At 43.2% G+C, this 23,624-nt stretch overlaps 1 protein-coding gene across 1 annotated transcript in view; it reads left to right on the top strand.

Moving 5' to 3' along the window:
• The window catches only part of DMBT1 (deleted in malignant brain tumors 1), a 116,695-nt gene that overhangs the window by 27,812 nt on the left and 65,259 nt on the right, over positions 1-23,624 (top strand). Inside the window, exons 3-4 of the mRNA XM_030202576.1 lie at positions 8,724-8,759; positions 19,400-19,717. Of these exons, the coding sequence (XP_030058436.1) occupies positions 8,724-8,759; positions 19,400-19,717 (354 nt within the window). The remainder of the gene's footprint in view (positions 1-8,723; positions 8,760-19,399; positions 19,718-23,624) is intronic.

Raw genomic sequence — 23,624 nt, 5'->3', positions numbered from 1 at the left:
GCCCTGTTAGAGATGCCGACGGGAGATCCTGTTTCCATCTCCATGTTATATAAGAGACTGATTATGACCAGGCCGCAAAGAGACCTGGGCTTGTTGGCAACCAGATGGGCGGGAGATATACAAGCACCAATTTCGTCTCGGGACCTACTGAAGGGGCTGAGGGGAGTTTTGAAATGGACACGAAGTGTAGAGCTGCGGGAATGTCAGATCAGAGTTATTTACCGTGCTTACACCTCCCAATCTAGACTATATCACATGGGATATTTAGAGTCGGCAGCTTGCAGGCGATGTGGAGGGTCCCAAAATGACTTTTTCCACGCCTTTTGGAAGTGCGGGGCTATTAGAGCGTTTTGGGTCAGGATAACTAGGTTTATGGGTAGTATCGGGGGACACCGGGTCCGAATGTTACCTCAATGTATTTTGCTGGGTTGTCTTCCCCCGATTGAGGGAAACACGAATCACCAGAGTGCACTCGTCCATAAGGCTTTCTTGGTGGGTATGAAATGTATCTTAGTGAACTGGATCTTAGATCACGGTCCCTCTTATTGGCAATGGCGAAATCGTTTTCATGCTTTGCTTTTGATGGAACTCCGGGACTCCTTGCTTAACTTTAAAACCCAAAATAATTTTTACTTGACCTGGAGGAGATACCTTCAGGTGATATCTCCTAAAGCAAGAAGCTATGTTCTTAACAAACTCACTGCTTTGACTAGTTCTCCTTCAATAGCTGGCTCTAACTAGAAGAATTTGAGGCTCCCAACTAAAAAAAAAAAATTTGGATGGTTCTCGGGTAGAAAGGTATGAGAGGATAATTGGATAATGGGTCAGTATCGTGGATATGTGGGGGGGGGAGGGGGGTGGGGGGATGGGAAGGGGTTCGATTAGTATTAGCCCTTTTAGATGCTTATTTACGAGGATGATTCCAACTGTTAATGGTACAGAATTCGTTTACTAAGCTATGTTACGGGTTGGTGTATGGGAACTGTTGTTGGGCTGTGAATTGGGGAAAATATATTCAATGATCGGATATTGTAAAGGACAAGAGTAATATCCATTGCCGATGGGAGTAAAGGGGGAGAGCTATAAGAAAACAGGCTCTGTCTCCTAGCTCTTGAATGCGAGGATTTACAAGCATGGACTGAAAATGTGGACTTTGCTGATTAAACAATTCCAGACACAGCCTCAACATGCAAGAATATTTAGTAATCAAGGACCAGTGGGAGAGAGGAGGGTATAATACAAAATAATTGATGATAAAGCATTAACTTGTATCTAGTTGGAATATATAATCTACATGTTTAAGATTGCGAAATGTTCAGTCTGTTATATCATCAATAAAAAATTGTTGAAACTTAAATAACGGTCTATGGACTTTTCCTTCAGGAAGCCGTCCAAACCTTTTTTAAAACTCCGCATGTCATGGTAACATCAAGACTGGATTACTGCAATGCACTATACAATGGTCTGACTACAAAGGGCCTGCACCAGCTCCAGTTGATTCAGAATGTAGCAGCAAGACTCAGAGAAGGTTGCAAGCAACGTGACCACATCACACCATTTTTGCAAAAACTTCATTGGCTACCAATACAATACAGGGCTAAATTTAAAACTCTATATCTGATCTTCAAGGCCCTAAAAGGAAATGGCTCAGAGTATCTGAAGAATAGGATGATCCTCCACACACCGCCAATGACACTAAGGTCCTCTCAAGGACTTTCACTAACTACACCCTCTCCAAAAGACATTACACAATGTGATACCCATAAGCGAGCCTTCTCCGGAGTAGCCCCCACACTCTGGAATGCATTGCCTGAAAGGCTCCGCTTAACACAAGACTACCTCTACTTCAGGAAGCAGATGAAAGCTTGGCTCTTCAACCAAGCCTTTAATGGAAGAAGTAACTGTTAGTCTCACTCACACACATAAGGATTGACTTGGGCTGCACATACTGCAGTGGGACATGTTTATCCACTCCTACCCTAGCTGAGATAATATTTAACCATCTCTCTGACCTCAAGTGCAACTTTCTTCAAATCAATCACCTTACTTTCTAATTCTTCCTACTTTCTTACTCATCTATATGTTACAACTTTACCTTACCCCTCACTATCAATTATAATGTTCTAGTACACCATGAGGCTCATTTTCAAAGCACTTAGCCTCCCAAAGTTCCATAGAAACCTATGGAACTTAGCCTCCCAAAGTGCTTTGAAAATATACCTCATTGTGTTGTCATTGCAAGTAGTATACCATGCCATACTTTGTATTGTTGTTCGAATATTTTTACTGCTCCAATTGCCTACTGCTCATGTTTGATCTATTCTTACTGAACACCGCCTTGAGTGAATTCCTTCAAAAAGGCGGTAAATAAATCCTAATAAATAAATAAAAATTGGGGTACAGGCCTTCTGTATGCATAGCCTCCCTGTCAGGCTTCTCATGGAAAACACTGGGTTTGTGAGCCCTTGAACCACTACCGTGGAGCAGCAATGGCAGGCAAAACCACCCCCAAACCAGAGACAAGGCAGAACAGGACTGGAACCCTGGACTGGAGTTGCAGCAGCTGGACAGGCAGAGCAGGAAACAGCTAGGCTTCACCTGCATTTGACCGCCGTTCCCCAGGAGTTGAGCCCCTGGGTGCAGGCGACCGGCAGGACTTTGCAGGACAGGGCAGGAGCTGGATACCAACAGGCAACACACAACAGAGATAGGACTAAAAGCTGCCAGGCAGCCACTAAGAGATAAACACAGGCAGGAGAGAGAGTCAGGACTGAAAGCTGCAAGCAGCCACTAAGCAAGAAACACAAACAGAAGACAAGGAAAGGCAGACCAGAAACAAAACTAGGAACTAAGCAATAAAATTAAAGCTAACAACACACAAACAAACTAGAACCGGACAAGGAACTCAGACTAGAACTGGACTAGGCAGAAGTGCACAGCATACACTCACATACCAGGGACCTTAGACGATGCAAAGGCAAACACAGAAGTTTCCAGGTGATTAATAAAGCCCATCAGCTGCTGAAGCTCAGCCGCAGGAATCACAAGGCAGCTACGGGTGCTGTTCAGGCACAAACAAGAAAAGCAAGTCTGGCAGCCTGGAAGATCCGGACCGAACTGGGCTGAAGTCTGGAACGTGTGACAGTTCATAGCAGCCACCGGTTCTGGCCACCAGAGGGTGAGGTGAGCACAAATGGTCACAAACGTGACACTCCCATTCCTCTGGTGGGAAAGTCTTTGCTGAAACTCAAGCAAGACCACGGAACCATGATCCTGATTGCGCCCTACTGGCCGTTTCAGATTTGGTTCCTTCTTCTTCTGGAATTCTCCTCCGAAGAACCATGGAGATTGGAGTGTTTTCCAACCCTTATCACTCAGAACGAGGGGTCGCCTCTACATCCCAACCTCCAGTCTCTGGCTCTCACGTCCTGGTTGTTGAGAACTTAGAATTCACCTCCTTGGGTCTTTTAGAGGGTGTCTCCCGAGTCTTGCTTGCTTCCAGGAAAGATTCCACTAAGAGATGTTACTCTTTAAAATGGAGGAGGTTTACCGTCTGGTGTGACAGCAAGGCCGTAGATGCTCTATCTTGTCCAACACAAACCCTGCTTGAATACTTTCTATACTTGTCAGAGTCTGGTCTCAAGACCAACTCCGTAAAAGTTCACCTTAGTGCGATTAGTGCCTATTATCACTGTGTAGAGGGTAAGCCTATCTCTGGATATCCTTTAGTTGTTCTTTTCATGAGAGGTTTGGTTTTGTCAAAGCTCCCGATCAAACCTCCGCCAGTGTCATGGGGTCTCAACATTGTTCAACTTCTCACCCAGCTGCTGAAAGCTCCTTTTGAGCCACTGAATTCCTGCCATCTGAAGTACTTGACCTCGAAGGTCATTTTCTTGGTGGCTGTTACTTCAGCTCGTAGGGTCAGTGAGCTTCAGGCCTTAGTAGTGAATGCACTAAGTTTCATCACAACAGAGTAGTCCTCTGCATGCACCCTAAGTTCCTGCCGAAGGTGGTGTCAAGAGTTCCATCTGAACCAGTCCATTGTCTTGCCAACATTTTTTCCCCATCCTCATGCTCACCCTGGCGAAAGCAGCTTGCACACCTTGGACTGTACGAGAGCATTGGCCTTTTACATGGAGCGGACGAAGCCCTACAGACAGTCTGCTCAGTTGTTTGTTTCTTTTAATCCCAACAGGAGGGGAGTTGCCATTGGAAAACGCACAATCTCCAATTGACTAACAGATTGCATTTCCTTCGCTTATGCCCATGGTCGCGGCGGTGGTTTACATAAAGTCAGCCTCCATTGAAGAGATTTGCAAAGCTGCAACATGGTCTTCAGTCCACACGTTCACATCAAATTACTGCCTTGAGCAGGATACCCGACGCATCAGTCGGTTTGGGCAGTTGGTGCTGCAGAATCTGTTTGGGGTTTAGAATCCAACTCCACCCACCTAGGCCCGTTTTATTCTGTTCCAGGCTGCACTCTCAGCTAGCTGTATATAGTTTCAGGTTAATCTATATTATGTCCTCGCTATTGTGAGGCCCAATTGACCAATGTTTATTATTTAGCATGAGCCTGGATGCTGGGGATACCCCACTTGTGAGGATAATACAGCCTGCTTGTCATCGGAGAAAGCGAAGATACTTACCTGTAGCAGGTATTCTCCGAGGACAGCAGGCTGATCATTCTCACAATCCCACACACCTCCCCTTGGAGTTGTATCGTCTCTTTATTCTTCAGAACTTAACTGAAGAGCGCGGTGGTGCAACAGGCGGAAAGTCAGTTCACGCATGTGCGGTGCGCTGCTGCATGCATGCCAAAAGACTCTGGCAAATTTTTATTTTGCTATCTTTATGCCGATTCCTGGACCTAGTTGTGAGAATAATCAGCCTGCTGTCCTCGGTGAATACCTGCTACAGGTAAGTATCTTCGCTATATCCACAAAAGAATTCATTATTATATATACTTGTTCTTTCTTGTTGCACAAAACTAAACCATTGCAACTGTTACTTTTGTGCAACATGATAGAAGAAGTAAATATACTAACAAATTCTTTTGTGGATATAGGAAGGAAGTGTTGCTTTCTGCTGTATAAGATTACTTCTTCCCCAGATTTGCTGTTTTTCTACTCGTGTTTTTTATATTTTGGTCTTTGTAAAGCAGACATATCAAGGTACCTTTTTGGAGTTTTCACCAAGACATCTTGTTATAAAATCAGGCCCGTCATAGCCAAACAATACTAATGAAAACAATACTCGGACCCTAAAATACTCAGTCTGAAATTTAAAAGTCCCAAAATCTCAAAACAAAATCTCTCTTTCTGCTGTACAAGAACCAAAGTCAAGTGCTGCAGTATTACTGTAGATCATTTCTCAGAGTTAATTTAACAAAACAAAATACAATACATCATAAATAATATACACTTCCCCTTCCCCCCTCCTCCTCCAATACCCTCACCCCTAGATCTTTCATTCAAGCATCAACACATATTACTAGGTGTTGAATCCTACAATACTTAATTCCAGTTTCCCAACCATATGACTATGTGATACACTTATTTTATTCAGATGTCCCTCAGGCAGTCCTTTAACCCCAATATCTGCCATGTATTCTTATTAACCCCCTTTCTGCTCTCGTGATTTGCACAGTAGTTAGAGTTTTAAGAAATCACCGTTACCTTTTTATTGTTGAGGCAGTTCCTAATAACCATTGCATTCTACCAGCCATCTATTGCTGTCCTAAGAAAGCGTGGGACAGGCATGTGTAATCCCTATGGAAAGGAAGAGTTAGTGGTTTCTGAGGATGGGCCTTTTGGCCCTTATCTGCTGTCATGTTTATGTTTCTAACAGCCCTACAATCAATCAATCATCTAACCATTGTGTTGTAGGACCATTCTGTACAGTCCCTCATAACCTCCTGCCAGCCATAACTTAGACACACACAGAAAAGTTTCATAGATTAAACACTACTAAATCCTGATAAAGAAGAATAACGTTACGAAAAGGAGGGACCACCTGAAAAACACATGTTGGCCATTACAGCAATACTTTAAAGCTGCAGATACAGTAAATTGTGCAGGCAATATGACCAGGAGGGGATGGGGCTAGTGTCGGGTGTCAGTGAATAAGGAGTTGAAGAAAGGAAGGAGAAAAGCAGACAACTGGCAGGAACGAGGGCTGGGACACCATTAGGAGTGGAGGAGTGGCCTAGTGGTTAAGGTGGTGGACTTTAGTCCTGGGGAACTGAGGAACTGAGTTTGATTCCCACTTCAGGCACAGGCAGCTCCTTGTGACTCTGGGCAAGTCACTTAACCCTCCATTGCCCCATTGAGCCTGCCATGAGTGGGAAAGCGCGGGGTACAAATGTAACAAAAAAAAATTAGGTAGACTACAGAATCCAGAAGCCCTAGTGTGGTCAGCAATTTGCATTTCTGAAACCCGGGCAGCTGTCTGCCAGAGGGTAATTTCATGCAGATGAGCATAAATGCAGCTGTGTGTGTCTAGCAAAATCTTCCACTCACTTATCCCTCTGTGGGCCGGGTATAGGTTAATAGCAATTGATGCACATGGTTTACTTCCGGTCCCACCTCTACTCTGCCAGTCCTCCAGTCCTTGGTTCTGAGCTTCTACTTTTACCCTGCTGGGTAATTTCATGAACACCTGTTTGAAATTGTAAAACCTTGTTTGACATGTTCAGTTTTCATACAAAATTAACCTCCCTTTGTGGGCAAAGAATGGAAAGGGGGGATATGATGAAAATATTCAAATCTTTGACTTTGAGAAAGGTACAAGATGGTGATGGTTTTCTTATACATAGATAAAAATTGTGGGACTCGCCATTGAACTTAATAGTGTCCTCGGCCTCATCCTCAGAACACACCCAGCTAGTCGAGTCTAAAGTTAATCATAATGCATATTCATGAGATAGATTTGCATACACATCAAGATCAACACGAACATACCTAAATCTCCACTACCCAAGCTGCAAAGGACTCAAATACAAATCAACCTATGCATCCAGCTTCTCCTATATAAGCACACAATTATGGGACGCACTACCAAGCGCCGTGAAAACAACATATGACCACCTAAATTTCCGAAAACTACTAAAAACTAACCTGTTCAAAAAGGCATACCCTAACGATCCAACCTAAATGCCTTAACCCTGCAACACAACAAAACCAAAGCTCGTACTGGACATTGCTTAACTCTTCGTCCTTATGATTCCCCAGTGTGTCTGTCACATATGAACTTTACCATAACCTCACTCTGTATTTGTTCATACTAGTATTGGCGATCACCTCTACGGTACTCTCCAGCTGATTTTCAAAAGAGAAGGGCAGCCATATTCCGACCCAAATAGGGAGATGGCCACCCTTCTCCTGTGGGCGCCCAAATAGGTATAATCGAAAGCCAATTTTGGGCGAACTGCAGTCCATCGCGGAGAAGAACAAAGTTCCCGGGGGCATGTTGGAAGGGTAGCGAAGGCAGGACAGGGGCGTGCCGGGGCGTGCTTAAGAGATGGCCGTCCTTGGCCGATAATCGAAAAAAGAAGGGCAGGTGTAGTGAAAATTTGGTCCGCTTTTTTTGGACCCTTTTTTTTCACAACCAAGTCCCAAAAAAGTGCCCGAACTGCCCAGATGACCACCGGAGGGAATCGGGGATGACCTCCCCTGACTCCCCAAGTGGTCACTAACCCCCTCCCACCAAAAAAAAACTTTAAAAACTTTTTTGCCAGCCTGTATGCCAGCCTCAAATGTCATACCCAGCTCCATCACAGCAGTATGCAGGTCCCTGGAGCAGTTTTTAGTGGGTGCAGTGCACTTCAGGCAGGTGGATCCAGGCCCAACCCCCCCTACCTGTTACACTTGTGGTGGTAAATGGGAGCCCTCCAAACCCCCCCAAAACCCACTGTACCCACATCTAGCTTCCCCCCTTCACCCATAAGTGCTATGGTAATGGTGTGGAGTTGTGGGGAGTGGGTTTTGGGGAGGATTTGGGGGGCTCAGCACCCAAGGTAAGGGAGCTATGCACCTGGGAGGTATTTTAATATTTTGTTTTTATTTTTAAAAGTGCCCCCTAGGGTGCTTGGTTGGTGTCCTGGCATGTGAGGGGGGCCAGTGCACTATGAATCCTGGCCCCTCCCACAACCAAATGCCTTGGATATGTTCGTTTTTGAGATGACCGCCTTCGGTTTCCATTATCACCGAAAACTGAGTCCGGCCATCTCAAATCCGCCCAAATCCTAGGCATTTGGCCGGCCCGAACCGTATTATCGAAAGAAAAGATGGCCGCCCATCTTTTTTGATAATACGGTTGGGACCGCCCCTTCTCGTAGCCGTTCCCAGAGATGGGCGCCCTTAGAGATAGGCGGCCTCTTTATGCCCCTCCACGTAAGCCACATTGAGACTGCAAATAGGTGGGAAAATGTGGGATACAAATGTAACAAATAAATAAATAAATAAAATAAATACACTGACTCCGCTGTACCAGTGTGATAAGCAGACATAGTACTGACCAAAAGCATTACAGAATTTATGCAAGAGACGGAGATGATAGTATCAACAAACAACAGGCTTGGAAGGGCCTAGGATAAAAGAAATGTGTGGGTAGGGGGGTGGTAATCTGGGTCTAGGTTTGAATAAGGTCAATATTGACAATCTTTAACAGAATTGCCGACTCAATATCTGCTTATTAACTCTGTATTTTGCTGTCTTTTTCAGCAACAGAAGGATGTCCATGCCTACAGGGAACCCAAGGTAACTCTATAAGAAATGTTTCATTATAAAATAATTTTGCTATATTATGAGAGATTCATTTGTTTATTATAAATATAAAATGACATTCTGCTTGGGTGCTGAGAGATAAGTTCTCCATTGCAATCGTCCACATGATGAGTGATTGACTGCCTTTGATTAAGACGTTCCTTCTCTCTGAATCTGCTCTCATCTGCATTGGATATGCTGTGAGCCTTAGCATGGGTAAAAGTGGTTTATATTTCTCAAAGTAGGAATTATCGTCCGGATAACTAGGACTGAGTCCACCCTTAACATTTTAGACCTCAGTGTAACAACACCAAAAATTTGAAATGCCGGCTGCCCCAGGTGGTGCCTGTGAGGGAGGACAGTTTTCAGGAAGCCTGTTCTGTCCTCCCTCACAGGCACTGCCTGGGGAAGCCTACATTTATGTGTTGATCATGGACCCCCCCTGGCTGCTCCCCCGAACCGCCTGGGCCATGCAGGCCAGTCAGCTGGCGGTGAGAGTCAGCCGAGGGTAGGGAGTGCCAGCTAGCCAGAAAAAATATGTGGCAAGGGAGGGAGCAAGGCTGGCACCTATCATTAATTTTAGTCGTGTCGAGAAATCCAGCACGGCCAAAGTAATTGCGTCTCATTTTCTTGCTCTTTATTTCCTGTCTCGACTATTGTAATATCATTTCTCTGAGGACAAGCAGGCTATATTATCCTCACAAGTGGGTCGAAATCTGCGTTGTCCCAGGAACCGGCATTTGCCATAGCAAAAAACAAAACTTTGCTAGAGCTTTCTGGCACATGTGTGCGGACTGACTTCCCACCTGTTGCGCAAGCGCATACCTCAGTTTCTTTTTTTTTCCGTGATGAGGTGTGGCAGCTTTGGTCTGTGCTCCTTGTTTGTTGCCAGGGAAAAGAGCCTTCTTTTTCAACGACTTTTTGTCCTGTATTTTTTCTTTTCTTCTTATTTTGTTTAAAAAAAAAAAGTGGGACCCTTTATTTTTTCAGTTACCGTTTTGTCACCTGTTTTAAGTTTTCTTTCTTTTTCGACCATGGTCGGGTTTCTACCCTTTTTTTTGTGTGCTCTTTTTACTTACATAAGTACATAAGTATTGCCATACTGGGAAAGACCAAAGAAGGTCCATTGAGCCCAGCATCCTGTTTCCAACAGTGGCCAATCCAGATCACAAATACCTGGCAAGATCCCAAAAAAGTAAAAACATTTTATACTGCTTATCTCAAAAATAACGGATTTTCCTCAAGTCCATTAAATAACAGTCTATGGACTTTTCCTTTAGGAAGCCTTTTTTAAACTCTGCTAAGCTAATCGCCTTTACCACATTCTCTGGCAATGAATTCCAGAGTTTAATTACACGGTGAGTGAAGAAAAAGTTTCTCTAATTCATTTTAAATTTACTACATTGTGGCTTCATCGCATGCCCCCTTGTCCTAGTATTTTTGGAAAGCGTGAACAGACGCTTCACATCTACCCGTTCAACTCCACTCATTATTTTATAGACCTCTATCATATCTCCCCTTAGTCGCCTTTTCTCCAAGCTGAAGGGCCCTAGCTGCTTTAGTCTTTCCTCATAGGGAAGTCGTCCCATCCCCTTTATCATTTTCGTCGCCCTTCTCTGCACCTTTTCTAATTCCACTATATCTTTTTTGAGATACGGCGACCAGAATTGAACACAATGTTCGAGGTGCGGTTGCACCATGGAGCGATAGAAAGGCATTATAACATCCTCATTTTTGTTTTCCATTCCTTTCCTAATAATACCTAACATTCTATTTGCTTTCTTAGCCGCAGCAGCACATTGAGCAGAAGGTTTCAACGTATCATCACCAACGACACCTAGATCCCTTTCTTGGTCCATGACTCCTAACGTGGAACCTTGCATGACATAGCTATAATTTGGGTTCCTCTTTCCCACATGCATCACTTTGCACTTGCTCACATTAAACGTCATCAGCCATTTAGACGCCCAGTCTCCCAGTCTCCCAGTCTCGTAAGGTCCTCTTGTAATTTTTCACAATCCTCCCGCGATTTAACGACTTTGAATAACTTTGTGTCATCAGCAAATTTAATTACCTCACTAGTTACTCCCATCTCTAGGTCATTTATAAATATGTTAAAAAGCAGTGGTCCCAGCACAGACCCCTGGGGAACCCCACTAACTACCCTTCTCCATTGAGAATACTGACCATTTAACCCTACTCTCTGTTTTCTATCTTTTAACCACTTTTTAATCCACAATAGAACACTACCTCCTATCCCATGACTCTCCAATTTCCTCTGGAGTCTTTCATGAGGTACTTTGTCAAACGCCTTCCGAAAATCCAGATACACAATATCAACCGGCTCACCTTTATCAACATGTTTGTTCAACCCTTCAAAGAAATATAGTAGATTGGTGAAGCAAGATTTCCCCTCACTAAACCCATGTTGACTTTGTCTCATTAATCCATACTTTTGAATATGCTCTGTAATTTTGTTCTTAATAATAGTCTCTACCATTTTGCCCGGCACTAATGTCAGACTCACCGGTCTATAATTTCCCGGATCTCCTCTGGAACCTTTTTAAAAAAATTGGTGTTACATTGGCCACCCTCCAGTCTTTAGGTACCATGCTCGATTTTAAGGATAAATTACATATTTCTAACAATAGCTCTGCAAGCTCATTTTTCAGTTCTATCAGTACTCTGGGATGAATACCATCCGGTACAGGAGATTTGCTACTCTTCAGTTTGTAGAACTGCCCCATTACATCCTCCAGGTTTACAGAGAACTCAGTAAGTTTCTCCGACTCCTCATCTTCGAATACCATTTCTGGCACCAGTATCACTCCCAAATCTTCCTCGGTGAAGACCGAAGCAAAGAATTCATTTCATCTCTCCACTACGGCTTTGTCTTCCCTGATTGCCCCTTTTACTCCTCGGTCATCTAGCGATCCAACCGATTCTTTTGCTGGCTTCCTGCTTTTAATATACCTATAAAAATTTTACTTTGTGTTTTTGCCTCCAACGCAATCTTTTTTTCGAAGTCCCTCTTAGCCTTCCTTATCTGCGCTTTGCATTTGACTTGACATTCCTTATGCTGTTTCTTATTATTTTCAGTCGGTTCCTTCTTCCATTTTCTGAAGGATTTTCTTTTAGCTCTAATAGCTTCCTTTACCTCACTTTTTAACCACGCCAGCTGTCGTTTGGTCTTCCGTCCTCCTTTTTTAATACGCGGAATATATTTGGCCTGGGCTTCCAGGATGGTATTTTTGAACAGCATCCACGCCTGATGTAAATTTTTGACCCTCGCAGTCGCTCCTCTAAGTTTTCTTTTCACCGCTCTTCTCATTTTATCATAGTCTCCTTTTTTTAAAGTTAAACATTAACGTATTTGATTTCCTATGTATACTTACTTCAAAGCTAATATCAAATCTGATCATATTATGATCATTGTTATCATGTGGCCCCAGCACCATTACCTCCCGCACCAGATCATGCGCTCCACTAAGGACTAGGTCTAGAATTTTTCCTTCTCTCGTTGGCTTCTGTACCAGCTGCTTCATAAAGCTGTCCTTGATTTCATCAAGGAATGTTACCTCCCTAGCTTGCCCCGATGTTACATTTACCCAGTCAATATCGGGGTAATTGAAATCACCCATTATTATTGTGTTGCCCAGTTTGTTTGCTTCCCTAATTTCCTTTAACATTTCTGCATCCGTCTGTTCATCCTGGCCAGGCGGACGGTAGTACACTCCTATCATTATCCTTTTCCCCTTTACACATGGAATTTCAATCCATAGTGATTCCAAGAAGTGTTTTGTTTCCTGCAGAATTTTCAATCTATTTGATTCAAGGCTCTCATTAATATACAATGCTACCCTTCCACCAATTCGATCCACACTATCAGTACGATATAATTTGTACCCCGGTATGACAGTGTCCCACTGGTTATCCTCCTTCCACCAGGTCTCTGAAATGCCTATTATATCTAATTTTTCATTTAGTGCAATATATTCTAACTCTCCCATCTTATTTCTTAGGCTCCTGGCATTCACATATAGACATTTCAAACTATGTTTGTTGTTCTTATTTACATTATGCTCAGTACTTGACAGTATTAATTTGCAATCTTTTGTCTGATTTTTATTTAAGGACACCTGATCTACTATGGTCTCTTTTGCAACCTCACTATCAGGATACCCTATCTTCCCTGTTTTGGTGATATTTTTGAAAGATACCTTATCCCGAACCATGCACTTTTGAGCGACTGTCGGCGTTCCCCCCATTTCTAATTTAAAAGCTGCTCTATCTCCTTTTTAAATGCCAATGCCAGCAGCCTGGTCCCAACCTGGTTAAAGTGGAGCCCATCCTTTCGGAATAGGCTCCCCCTTCCCCAGAATGTTGCCCAGTTCCTAACAAATCTAAAACCCTCCTCCCTGCACCATCGTCTCATCCATGCATTGAGCCTCTGGAGCTCTGCCTGTCTCTTGGGCCCTGCGCATGGAACGGGTAGCATTTCAGAAAATGCTTCCCTAGAGGATATGGATTTGTGCTTTCTACCTAAGAGCCTCAATAGAAATCAAACAAAATAAACATGGAAAAGAAAATAAGATGATACCTTTTTTTTGGACATAACTTAATACATTTCTTGATTAGCTTTCGAAGGTTGCCCTTCTTCGTCAGATCGGAAATAAGCAAATGTGCTAGCTGACAGTGTATATAAGTGAAAACATTCAAGTATTACTATGACAGTCTGACAGGGTGGGAGGATGGGGGTGGGTCGGAGGTATGCATGGGGACATCAAAACATATCATTGATATTCTAACAGGATGGGTGTGGATAGGTGAGGGGTGGGGTGATCAACAGAGACATACAGCTTTATGGTTTATAATGGGCTAGGAACCCCAGATCCTTGTTAAGTCCTTTCTGTTGGGTGTTAAAATATTCAATCATTCTGACTTCAAAGGTCTTACGTTCTTGTATGGTTTTAAAGTTACCTTTCAGTATTCTCACTGTGAAATCACTGGTACAGTGTCCTGGTTCTGTGAAGTGCTGTCCCACCAGGGTGGGGGCCCTACTGGCTGTATTGTTCATGTGATGTCTATGTAAATTGAATCTTGTCTTAAGCATCTGACCTGTTTCTCCAATATAGCATCCTTCGTTACATTTTTTACACTGAATGATATATACCACATTGGAAGATGAGCAAGTGAAAGATCCCTTTATGTTGAATATCTTTCCTTTGTGGATGACTTTGGGGTCCTGTGAAATATTTTGGCATAGTTTGCAACGGGATAAATTACAGGGAAGTGTGCCCTTCTGTTCCTTTTCAGTCTGTGATGGAAGTTTACTTCTGATTAGCTTGTGTTTTAAGTTGGGTGGCTGTCGGAAGGCCAGTACTGGTGGGGATGGGAATATCTCTTTCAGTAATTCATCCTCCTGGAGTATAGGTTGTAGATCTCTTATGATTTTCCTCAGTTTTTCCAGCTCTGGATTGTATGTCACTACAAGGGGGATTCTGTCTGTGGATGTTTTCTCCTTGTACTGTAGCAGATTCTCCCTGGGTGTTTTGAGGGAGGAGGCAATATTCTTGGAGATTATTTTGGGGTTGTAGCCTTTCTGTTTGAAGGATGCAGTCAGGCTTTTAAGGTGTCTGTCTCTGTCCCCTGGGTCAGAGCAGATACGGTGGTATCTTGTGGCTTGGCTGTAAATGATGGATCTTTTTGTATGTGAAGGATGGAAGCTGGAGTTGTGGAGGTAGCTGCATCTGTCTGTGGGTTTCTTGTATATAGATGTTTGTATACAGCCATCACTGATTGAGACCGTGGTGTCCAAAAAATTGACTTTTTCTGGGGAGTAGTCAATTTTGAATCTGATTGTAGGATGGTATGTATTGAAGGCAGAATAAAATTGTTTCAGAGTTTCTTCACCCTCCGTCCAAATCATAAAAATGTCATCGATGTACCGGTAGTATTTTAGAGGTTTGGTCTGGTGTGTATTCAGAAATGTCTCTTCCAGCTCAGCCATAAAAAGGTTGGCATATTGGGGTGCTGTCCTGGTGCCCATCGCAGTGCCCATTATTTGCAGATAGATATCATTGTTAAAGTGGAAGTAGTTGTGAGTCAAAATGAATTTGATTAATTTTGTAATAGTTTCTGGTGAGTATTGATGGTCCAGTGTGGATTTTTTTAGGAGTCTTCCACATGCAGCTATGCCATCCGCATGTGGAAGACTCCTAAAAAAATCCACACTGGACCATCAATACTCACCAGAAACTATTACAAAATTAATCAAATTCATTTTAACTCACAACTACTTCCGCTTTAACAATGATATCTATCTGCAAATAATGGGCACTGCGATGGGCACCAGGACAGCACCCCAATATGCCAACCTTTTTATGGCTGAGCTGGAAGAGACATTTCTGAATACACACCAGACCAAACCTCTAAAATACTACCGGTACATCGATGACATTTTTATGATTTGGACGGAGGGTGAAGAAACTCTGAAACAATTTGTACATACCATCCTACAATCAGATTCAAAATTGACTACTCCCCAGAAAAAGTCAATTTTTTGGACACCACGGTCTCAATCAATGATGGCTGTATACAAACATCTATATACAAGAAACCCACAGACAGATGCAGCTACCTCCACAACTCCAGCTTCCATCCTTCACATACAAAAAGATCCATCATTTACAGCCAAGTCACAAGATACCACCGTATCTGCTCTGACCCAGGGGACAGAGACAGACACCTTAAAAGCCTGACTGCATCCTTCAAAGAGAAAGGTTACAACCCCAAAATAATCTCCAAGAATATTGCCTCCTCCCTCAAAACACCCAGGGAGAATCTGCTACAGTACAAGGAGAAAAAATCCACAGACAGAATCCCCCTTGTAGTGACATACAATCCAGAGCTGGAAAAACTGAGGAAAATCATAAGAGATCTACAACCTATACTCCAGGAGGATGAATTACTGAAAGAGATATTCCCATCCCCATCAGTACTGGCCTTTCGACAGCCACCCAACTTAAAACACAAGCTAATCAGAAGTAAACTTCCATCACAGACTGAAAAGGAACAGAAGGGCACACTTCCCTGTAATTTATCCCGTTGCAAACTATGCCAAAATATTTCACAGGACCCCAAAGTCATCCACAAAGGAAAGATATTCAACATAAAGGGATCTTTCACTTGCTCATCTTCCAATGTGGTATATATCATTCAGTGTAAAAAATGTAACGAAGGATGCTATATTGGAGAAACAGGCCAGATGCTTAAGACAAGATTCAATTTACATAGACATCACATGAACAATACAGCCAGTAGGGCCCCCACCCTGGTGGGACAGCACTTCACAGAACCAGGACACTGTACCAGTGATTTCACAGTGAGAATACTGAAAGGTAACTTTAAAACCATATAAGAACGTAAGACCTTTGAAGTCAGAATGATTGAATATTTTAACACCCAACAGAAAGGACTTAACAAGGATCTGGGGTTCCTAGCCCATTATAAACCATAAAGCTGTATGTCTCTGTTGATCACCCCACCCCTCACCTATCCACACCCTCCTGTTAGAATATCAATGATATGTTTTGATGTCCCCATGCATACCTCCGACCCACCCCCATCCTCCCACCCTGTCAGACTGTCATAGTAATACTTGAATGTTTTCACTTATATACACTGTCAGCTAGCACATTTGCTTATTTCCGATCTGAGGAAGAAGGGCAACCTTCGAAAGCTAATCAAGAAATGTATTAAGTTATGTCCAATAAAAAAGGTATCATCTTATTTTCTTTTCCATGTTTTATTTTGTTTGATTTCTATTGATAACCTTAAGAGTGGACTAACACGGCTACCACACTCCACTACCTAAGAGCCTAAATTTGGCTTCCAGAACCTCTCTCCCACATTTTCCTATGTCATTGGTACCCACATGTACCAAGACAGCTAACTCCTCCCCAGCACTATCTAAAATCCTATCTAGGTGACGCGTGAGGTCCGCCACCTTCACACCAGGCAAGCAAGTCACCAGGCGATCCTCACGTCCACCAGCCACCCAGCTATCTATATGCCTAATGATCGAATCACCAACTACGACAGCTGTCCTAACCTTTCCCTCCCGGGCAGCACTTGGAGACATATCCTCAGTGCGAGAGGATAGTACATCCCCTCATGGGCTGGTCCTGGCTACAGGAGTACTTCCTACTTCACCAGGGTGATGCTCTCCTTCTAGGAGACCTTCCTCCTCCAAGGTAGTACAAAGGCTACCAGACTGGAAGTGGTACTTCTCTACATCATCCTTGTAGGTCTCCTCTATGTACCTCTCTGTCTCCCTCAGCTCCACCATGTCTGCTACTCTAGCCTCAAGAGAACGGACACTAAACTAGATCCTGCAGTGCCTGCTAGAGTCTATCTGTTAATGCTGTGGTACAATGTTCAAATTTTAAAACTAAGGGGAAAAGACTATGTAGATTAGTTGATAACATTTGCTTTTTTATATTTTTATTTTGCCTATCACTAACCTACAATTCCTCCTTTAAACCCCAATCTTTAAGTTCCCAAAGCACAAAGCAAAATAGTGTTCACTTACCAGAGAAATGTCCTCTTCTCTCAAAACTTCTGTCCAACCAAATTATCTTAATTCAAACAGACAATCAGGTTGCGATGTACTACACCAACAAGCAGGGGGGCACCGGATCTCGCCCTATGTGTCAGGAAGTCTTCCAGATGTGGCTTTGGGCATGCCGTCATGGCATATTTCTCCAAGCCACTTATCTGGCAGACATAAACAACAGTCTGGCCGACAGGCTGAGCAGGGTAATGCAACCTCACGAGTGGTCACTGAATATGGGCATCATCCACAAGATCTTCCGAGCATGGGGCACCCCCTCGGTGGATCTTTTTGCCTCTCAAATCAGTCACAAGGTCCCTCAGTTCTGTTCCAGGCTTCAGGTCTATGATAGACTAGCGTCAGATGCCTTTCTCCTACATTGGGAAACAGGCCTTCTGTATTTGTATCCTCCCATACCTCTAGTAGGGAAGACTTTGCTGAAACTGAAGGAAGACCGTGGAACCATGATCCTCATTGCACCCTTCTGGCCTCATCAGATTTGGTTCCCTCTTCTTCTGGAGAAACACAGAGATTGAAGTGTTTTCCAACCCTTATCACTCAGAACAAGGGGTCACTTCTACATCCCAACCTCCAGTCTCTGGCTCACACGGCCTGGATGTTGAGAGCTTAGAATTCACCTCCTTGGGTCTTTCAGAGGGTGTCTCCTGAGTCTTGCTTGCTTCCAGAAAATATTCCACTAAGAGGTGTTACTCTTTTAAATGGAGGAGGTTTGCCATCTGGTGTGACAGTAAAGCCCTAGATCCTCTCTCTTGTCCTACACAAACCCTGCTTGAATACCTTCTACACTTGTCAGAGTCTGGTCTCAAGACCAACTCCGTAACAGTTCACCTTAGTGTGATTAGTGCCTATCATCACCATGTAGAGGGTAAGCCTGTCTCTGGACAGCCTTTAGTTGTTCTCTTCATGAGAGGTTTGGTTTTCTCAAAGCCCCCGGTCAAACCTCTGCCAGTGTCATGGGGTCTCAACATTGTTCTCACCCAGCTGCTGAAAGCTCCTTTTGAGCCACTGAATTCCTGCCATCTGAAGTACTTGACCTGGAAGGTCATTTTCTTGGTGGCTCGTAGGGTCAGTGAGCTTCAGGCCTTAGTAGTGGATGAACCTTATACTAAATTTCATCACAACAGAGGAAACTCTGTATTGTTATCTGAAATGCCCAGCATAAAATATGAAGTTAGGGTAGTAGGTAGCTTGGAATCTTGTTTCTTTTTGGGACTCTGCCAGGCACTTGTGACCTGGACTGGCCACTGTTAGAAACAGGATACTGGGCTAGATGGACCTTTGGTCTGATCCAGTATGGCAACTTTTATATTCTTATGTTGTCATTCCATATTTTTTGGTTCAAACAGTACAATGCTCCTTTAAAGCTGACATGAGTTGTGGCTTCTACAAAATAGTAAAGCAGAGAAGGCTTGAAGAAAATCAGCTGCCCCTTTAACAGGTATATTATTTTAAATGCATTGACCCAATAATCATATCATAGTGCAGAATTTCACTTCATATGCCAGGGAAATAGAAACAAGGCATATGATGGCAAAGAAATAGCACCTGGCCCATCAAATCTGCCTGTTCTCCTTTTTAAATGCAGAACCTTGGAGTCTATCAGAACCCTGGCTTTACCTTCACTTTCTCTCCACTGAAGAACCACTTGCTTAATCCTTTTCTTTCTTGAACTCTCTTGACTGTGTTTGTATTGAAATTCTCCTACTGTGCAATGCATGTACAAACTTTCCAGTAAAAAATAAAATAAAATAATAATTCTGATGTTAATTTTATGTCTACCCTTCCTAAGTCGAGTTTCATGGCCTCTTGTTCTAGAACCATTGCAATGTACAGTATATAATAATGCAATATTAATACAGTAGAGGTATTTGGCTATCTGGCCCCACACACTCTCCTCTTCCTTGGCCAATGGAATAATGTAGACAATGCACAAGTATAATATGAAAAATGTCCCAACCTTTCTTATTTGTAAATATTCAATTCGCTCCTTTGCTTATAGGATATATGCCTGATGTCCGATTGGTGAACGGCTCAGACACATGCTCAGGACGTCTTGAAGTGAACTATGCTGGAACCTGGGGAACAGTTTGTGATGATAGTTGGGATACAGCTGATGCAGATGTTGTGTGCAGACAGTTGGGCTGTGGAGTCGCTACATTTGCTCCCGGCAATGCCCATTTTGGCCAAGGCACAGGAGATATTGTCCTGGATAATGTGAGATGTACAGGAAGAGAACAGTACTTGTCACAGTGCAACAGCAGTGGGTGGAACAACCACGACTGTAATCATAATGAAGATGCTGGTGTCATCTGCTCAGGTTTCTCTTTCTGTTTCTTACGACAAAAGAGCTTAGTTACTGCCAAAATATGTCCCTGTAGCATTTGTATAGTATAAAAAAGCAAAGAGTACTGCCATGTACCATTCAAGGACTTTATTAAAGGAACAGTTAAAATGGTGTTTCGGCACATGCCTTCCTCAGGAGTAAAACTTCTAAATCACAAACATAACAGTACCCCACATTTTCCCACCTATTTGCAGGCTCAATGTGGCTTACATAGTACCGTGAGGCGTTAGCCACCTCCGGTGATGAAACAAATACAAAGTGATGTTATGGTCGAATGAGATTCATGTGTTATAGACACATTAGGGAATCATAGAGAAGAAGAGTTATTTAGTGTTCATTACGAGCTTTGGTTTTGTTGTGTTGCAGGGTTCAGGCACTTAAGTTGGGTCAGTAGGGTATGCCTTTTTGAACAGGTTGGTCTTTAGTGATTTTGGTAGTGCATTCCACAGTTGTGTGCTTATATAGGAGAAGTTGGATGCATAAATTGATTTGTACTTGAGTCCTTTGCAGCTAGGGTAGTGAAGATTTAAGTATTTTCGTGATGATCCGATCGTGTTTCTGGTTGGGAGATCTATGAGGTCAGTCATATATCCCGGGGTTTCGTCAAAGATAATTTTGAGGACCAGGGTGCAGATTTTGAAAGCAATACGTTCTTTGATTGGGAGCCAATGCAGTTTTTCTCGAAGGGGTTTGGCACTTTCGAATCGCGATTTTCCAAATATAAGCCTGGCTGCTGTGTTTTGAGCGGTCTGTAGTTTCTTTATGAGTTGCTCTTTGCATCCCGCATAAATTCCATTGTAGTAGTCAGCATGGCTTAGTACCATTGATTGTATCAGGTTGCGGAATGTTGCCCTCGGGAAGAATGGTTTCACGCGTTTGAGTTTCCACATTGAGTAGAACATTTTCTTGATTGTAGAGTTAACTTGGCTCTCAAGTGTAAGGTTACGGTCGATTGTAACACCGAGGATTTTCAGGCTATCTGAGATAGGGAGGGTGTAATCTGGGGTGTCTTCATTTTGTGGGTATGTTTGTATTGTATTGGGATGAGAGGATGAGACAGTGTGTTTTTTTCTGTATTGAGCTTTAGTTGGAATGCATTTGCCCATGAGTTCATGGTGTACAAGCCGAGGTTGATTTCATCGGTGATTTCTGTCAGATCATGTTTGAAAGGGATGTATATTGTAAAGCTGTCTGCATAGATGAATGGGTTGAGGCCTTGGGTGGATAAGGACTTGGCTAATGGGGTCATCATTTGGTTGAAAAGGATAGGTGATAGTGGTGATCCTTGAGGTACTCTGCAGTCTGCTTTCCACGGTGATGATATATTTGAGTTTGATTTCACTTGGTATGTTCTGGTGGTTAGGAAACCCTTGATCCAACTGAGTATATTTCCACCAATCCCGAAGTAGTCTAGGAGTCTTAGTAGTTTATTATGATTTACCATGTCGATTGCACTAGACATGTCGAATTGGAGGAGAAGTATGCTTTTACCTGTTGCTATTTCCTGTTTGAATTTGGCCAGGAGGGTGGTTAGCACTGTTTTGGTGCTGTGGCGGGGGCGAAATCCTAATTGTGATTCATGTAGTATTGAGAATTTGTGTATGTAATCGGTAAGTTGTTTGATTACCATACTTTCCATCAGTTTGACTGCTAGTGGGATAGATGCTACTGGGAGGTAATTGGTGAGTTCGTTTCTTTATTTCTTGATATCTTTTGGTATGGGGGTGAGTAGGATGTTGCCATTTTCCTTAGGGAAGAGACCTTGTTGGAGCATGAAGTTTAGGTGGGATGTGAGATCTGTTGTGAAGCGATCGGGGGCGGATTTTATTAGGTAGCTGGGGCAGGTGTCCAATTTGCAGTGAGTGTCAGAGGCTCTGCTAATCGCATGGGCAATTGTTTCGGCGGTGAGGAGAGTGAATTTTGACCAGGTTCGGTCCGTTGGATATTCTCCTAAGGATGGGTCCAGGCCATTGATGAAGTTTTCGATATCGGTAGTGTTCTGAGGAAGATTGTTATGTAGTTTTACAATATTGTCATTGAAGTATTTGGCAAGTTAGTCTGTCGATGGGATGTCTGAGTTGGTTGTGGTGACCGAGGTAGTGTCCAGTAGTTTATGTACGAGTTGGTATAGTTTCTTTGTGTCTTCGTGATCTGCTCCTATTTTGGTTTTATGTTTCAACAGTTTTACTGATGACAGGTTAAAAGACAATCCAGTTCGTAACCATAACATTGGTGCAATATCACATTAAACAGAATAACAACACGAGATACTGCACTCCTACTGTCATCGATTTTCGTATTTCTTAACGCCCCCCCCCCCACCACTTGACAAACAGAATTAAGGCTATTCAAACTCCTAGCCTGTACCTTATGTTAATCATTAGAACACACAGAATGAAACCATATGATAACCATCATTAGCCAATGTGAGACAATTCCTCCCTACCCCCCTATCCCCCCTCCCTCCCTTCCCGCTCTATTTTGGTTTTATATTTAAGCATTTTATTAAACCGTAACAAATACAATAACATCAAAATCGTGTGCAGCATTTTACATCAATTTTTCCCCTATCCCTCTCCCCACCCCCTGCCCGTCCCTTAAATCCCCCCTTCCCTGAGTTCAAACAGTGATAGAGCTCTTATAGATGGAGAAGTCTCCTACGTGCCACTGGGTGAATGTAGCCAGAAATCTACCCCATGTACTATGAAACTGTTTATTTACAGCTGCAGAGGAGGCCCTGCGCAAGCCGCGGTGTTCCAGCTTTAATAAGTCTATCATATTTGTTCTCCACACACTGAGGAGAGGTCCATGAGCCTCTCTCCAGCATAATAAAATCACTTTTTTCCCCATCAGTATCGATTTATGTAGAAATTGTTTCAAGCCCGATGGGGGCCTATCTCCATGTTGGAATTCATCAAAAAGAATTAAAGATGAAACTTGAATATTCTGCTTCCAGAGCTGAGATGCTATCCACAACCTGCTTCCAAAAAGCTTGAATGGACACAGTGCCAAAATATGTGCGCTAGCATGGCTAGTTCTTGTGAGCATTTAGGACAACTACCATTGGAGCCCAACACTGCTCTGAAAGCTCTCCTCGTGATATGTAGAACCTTAGAGCAAATTTATATTGCAATTCCCAATGTCTCAGAAATACCTCTTGTCTTTGAATGTTGAGTAGATGCGTGCGAAACTGTTCTTCTGTCAGAGTATTTTGTAAATCTTCTGTCCAATTACATGTTAATTGTTTAAAATTCAGATCCTCTGTCGTGTCTTTAAGGTATCTGTGATTTTTTTTTGTTACATTTGTACCCCGCGCTTTCCTACTCATGGCAGGCTCAATGCCGCAGGCAATGGAGGGTTAAGTGACTTGCCCAGAGTCACAAGGAGCTGCCTGTGCTGGGAATCGAACTTAGTTCCTCAGTTCCCCAGGACCAAAGTCCACCACCCTAACCACTAGGCCACTCCTCCACTGATGGAGACGCAAAGGTATAGCACTACTAGCGCTCAGTGTGAGTGCATCATTTAAAACGTCCTGCACATCTTCCGTCAAGTTGGTCCAACCCAGAGAATGAATATAGTGTTGTAGCTGTAAGTACGCAAGCCAATCTGCGGATGATAGTCCATACGACTGCTTAATATCTGAAAAGTGTTTTATAACCCCTTCTTCCGTGATAATTTGACTCAGATATTTTATCCCCTGCGCCTCCCAGCGCCGGAACACCATAGAGTTTTTGCTAGCTGGGAAATCCGGATTCCGATGTATGGGCAAGTATGGGGTGCTCGCTGCGGAGAATCCGTGCCTCCGACAAAGCCATCTCCAGTTTGCTCTAGCTGACAGCAATAATGGGTTGTGCACCAATTCTTTAACTTGTTTGCCAGG

This window comes from Microcaecilia unicolor, chromosome 5 (assembly GCF_901765095.1).
Source record: "Microcaecilia unicolor chromosome 5, aMicUni1.1, whole genome shotgun sequence".
Taxonomy (NCBI): Eukaryota; Metazoa; Chordata; class Amphibia; order Gymnophiona; family Siphonopidae; genus Microcaecilia; species Microcaecilia unicolor.
This window is presented reverse-complemented; position numbering and strand designations above follow the sequence as displayed.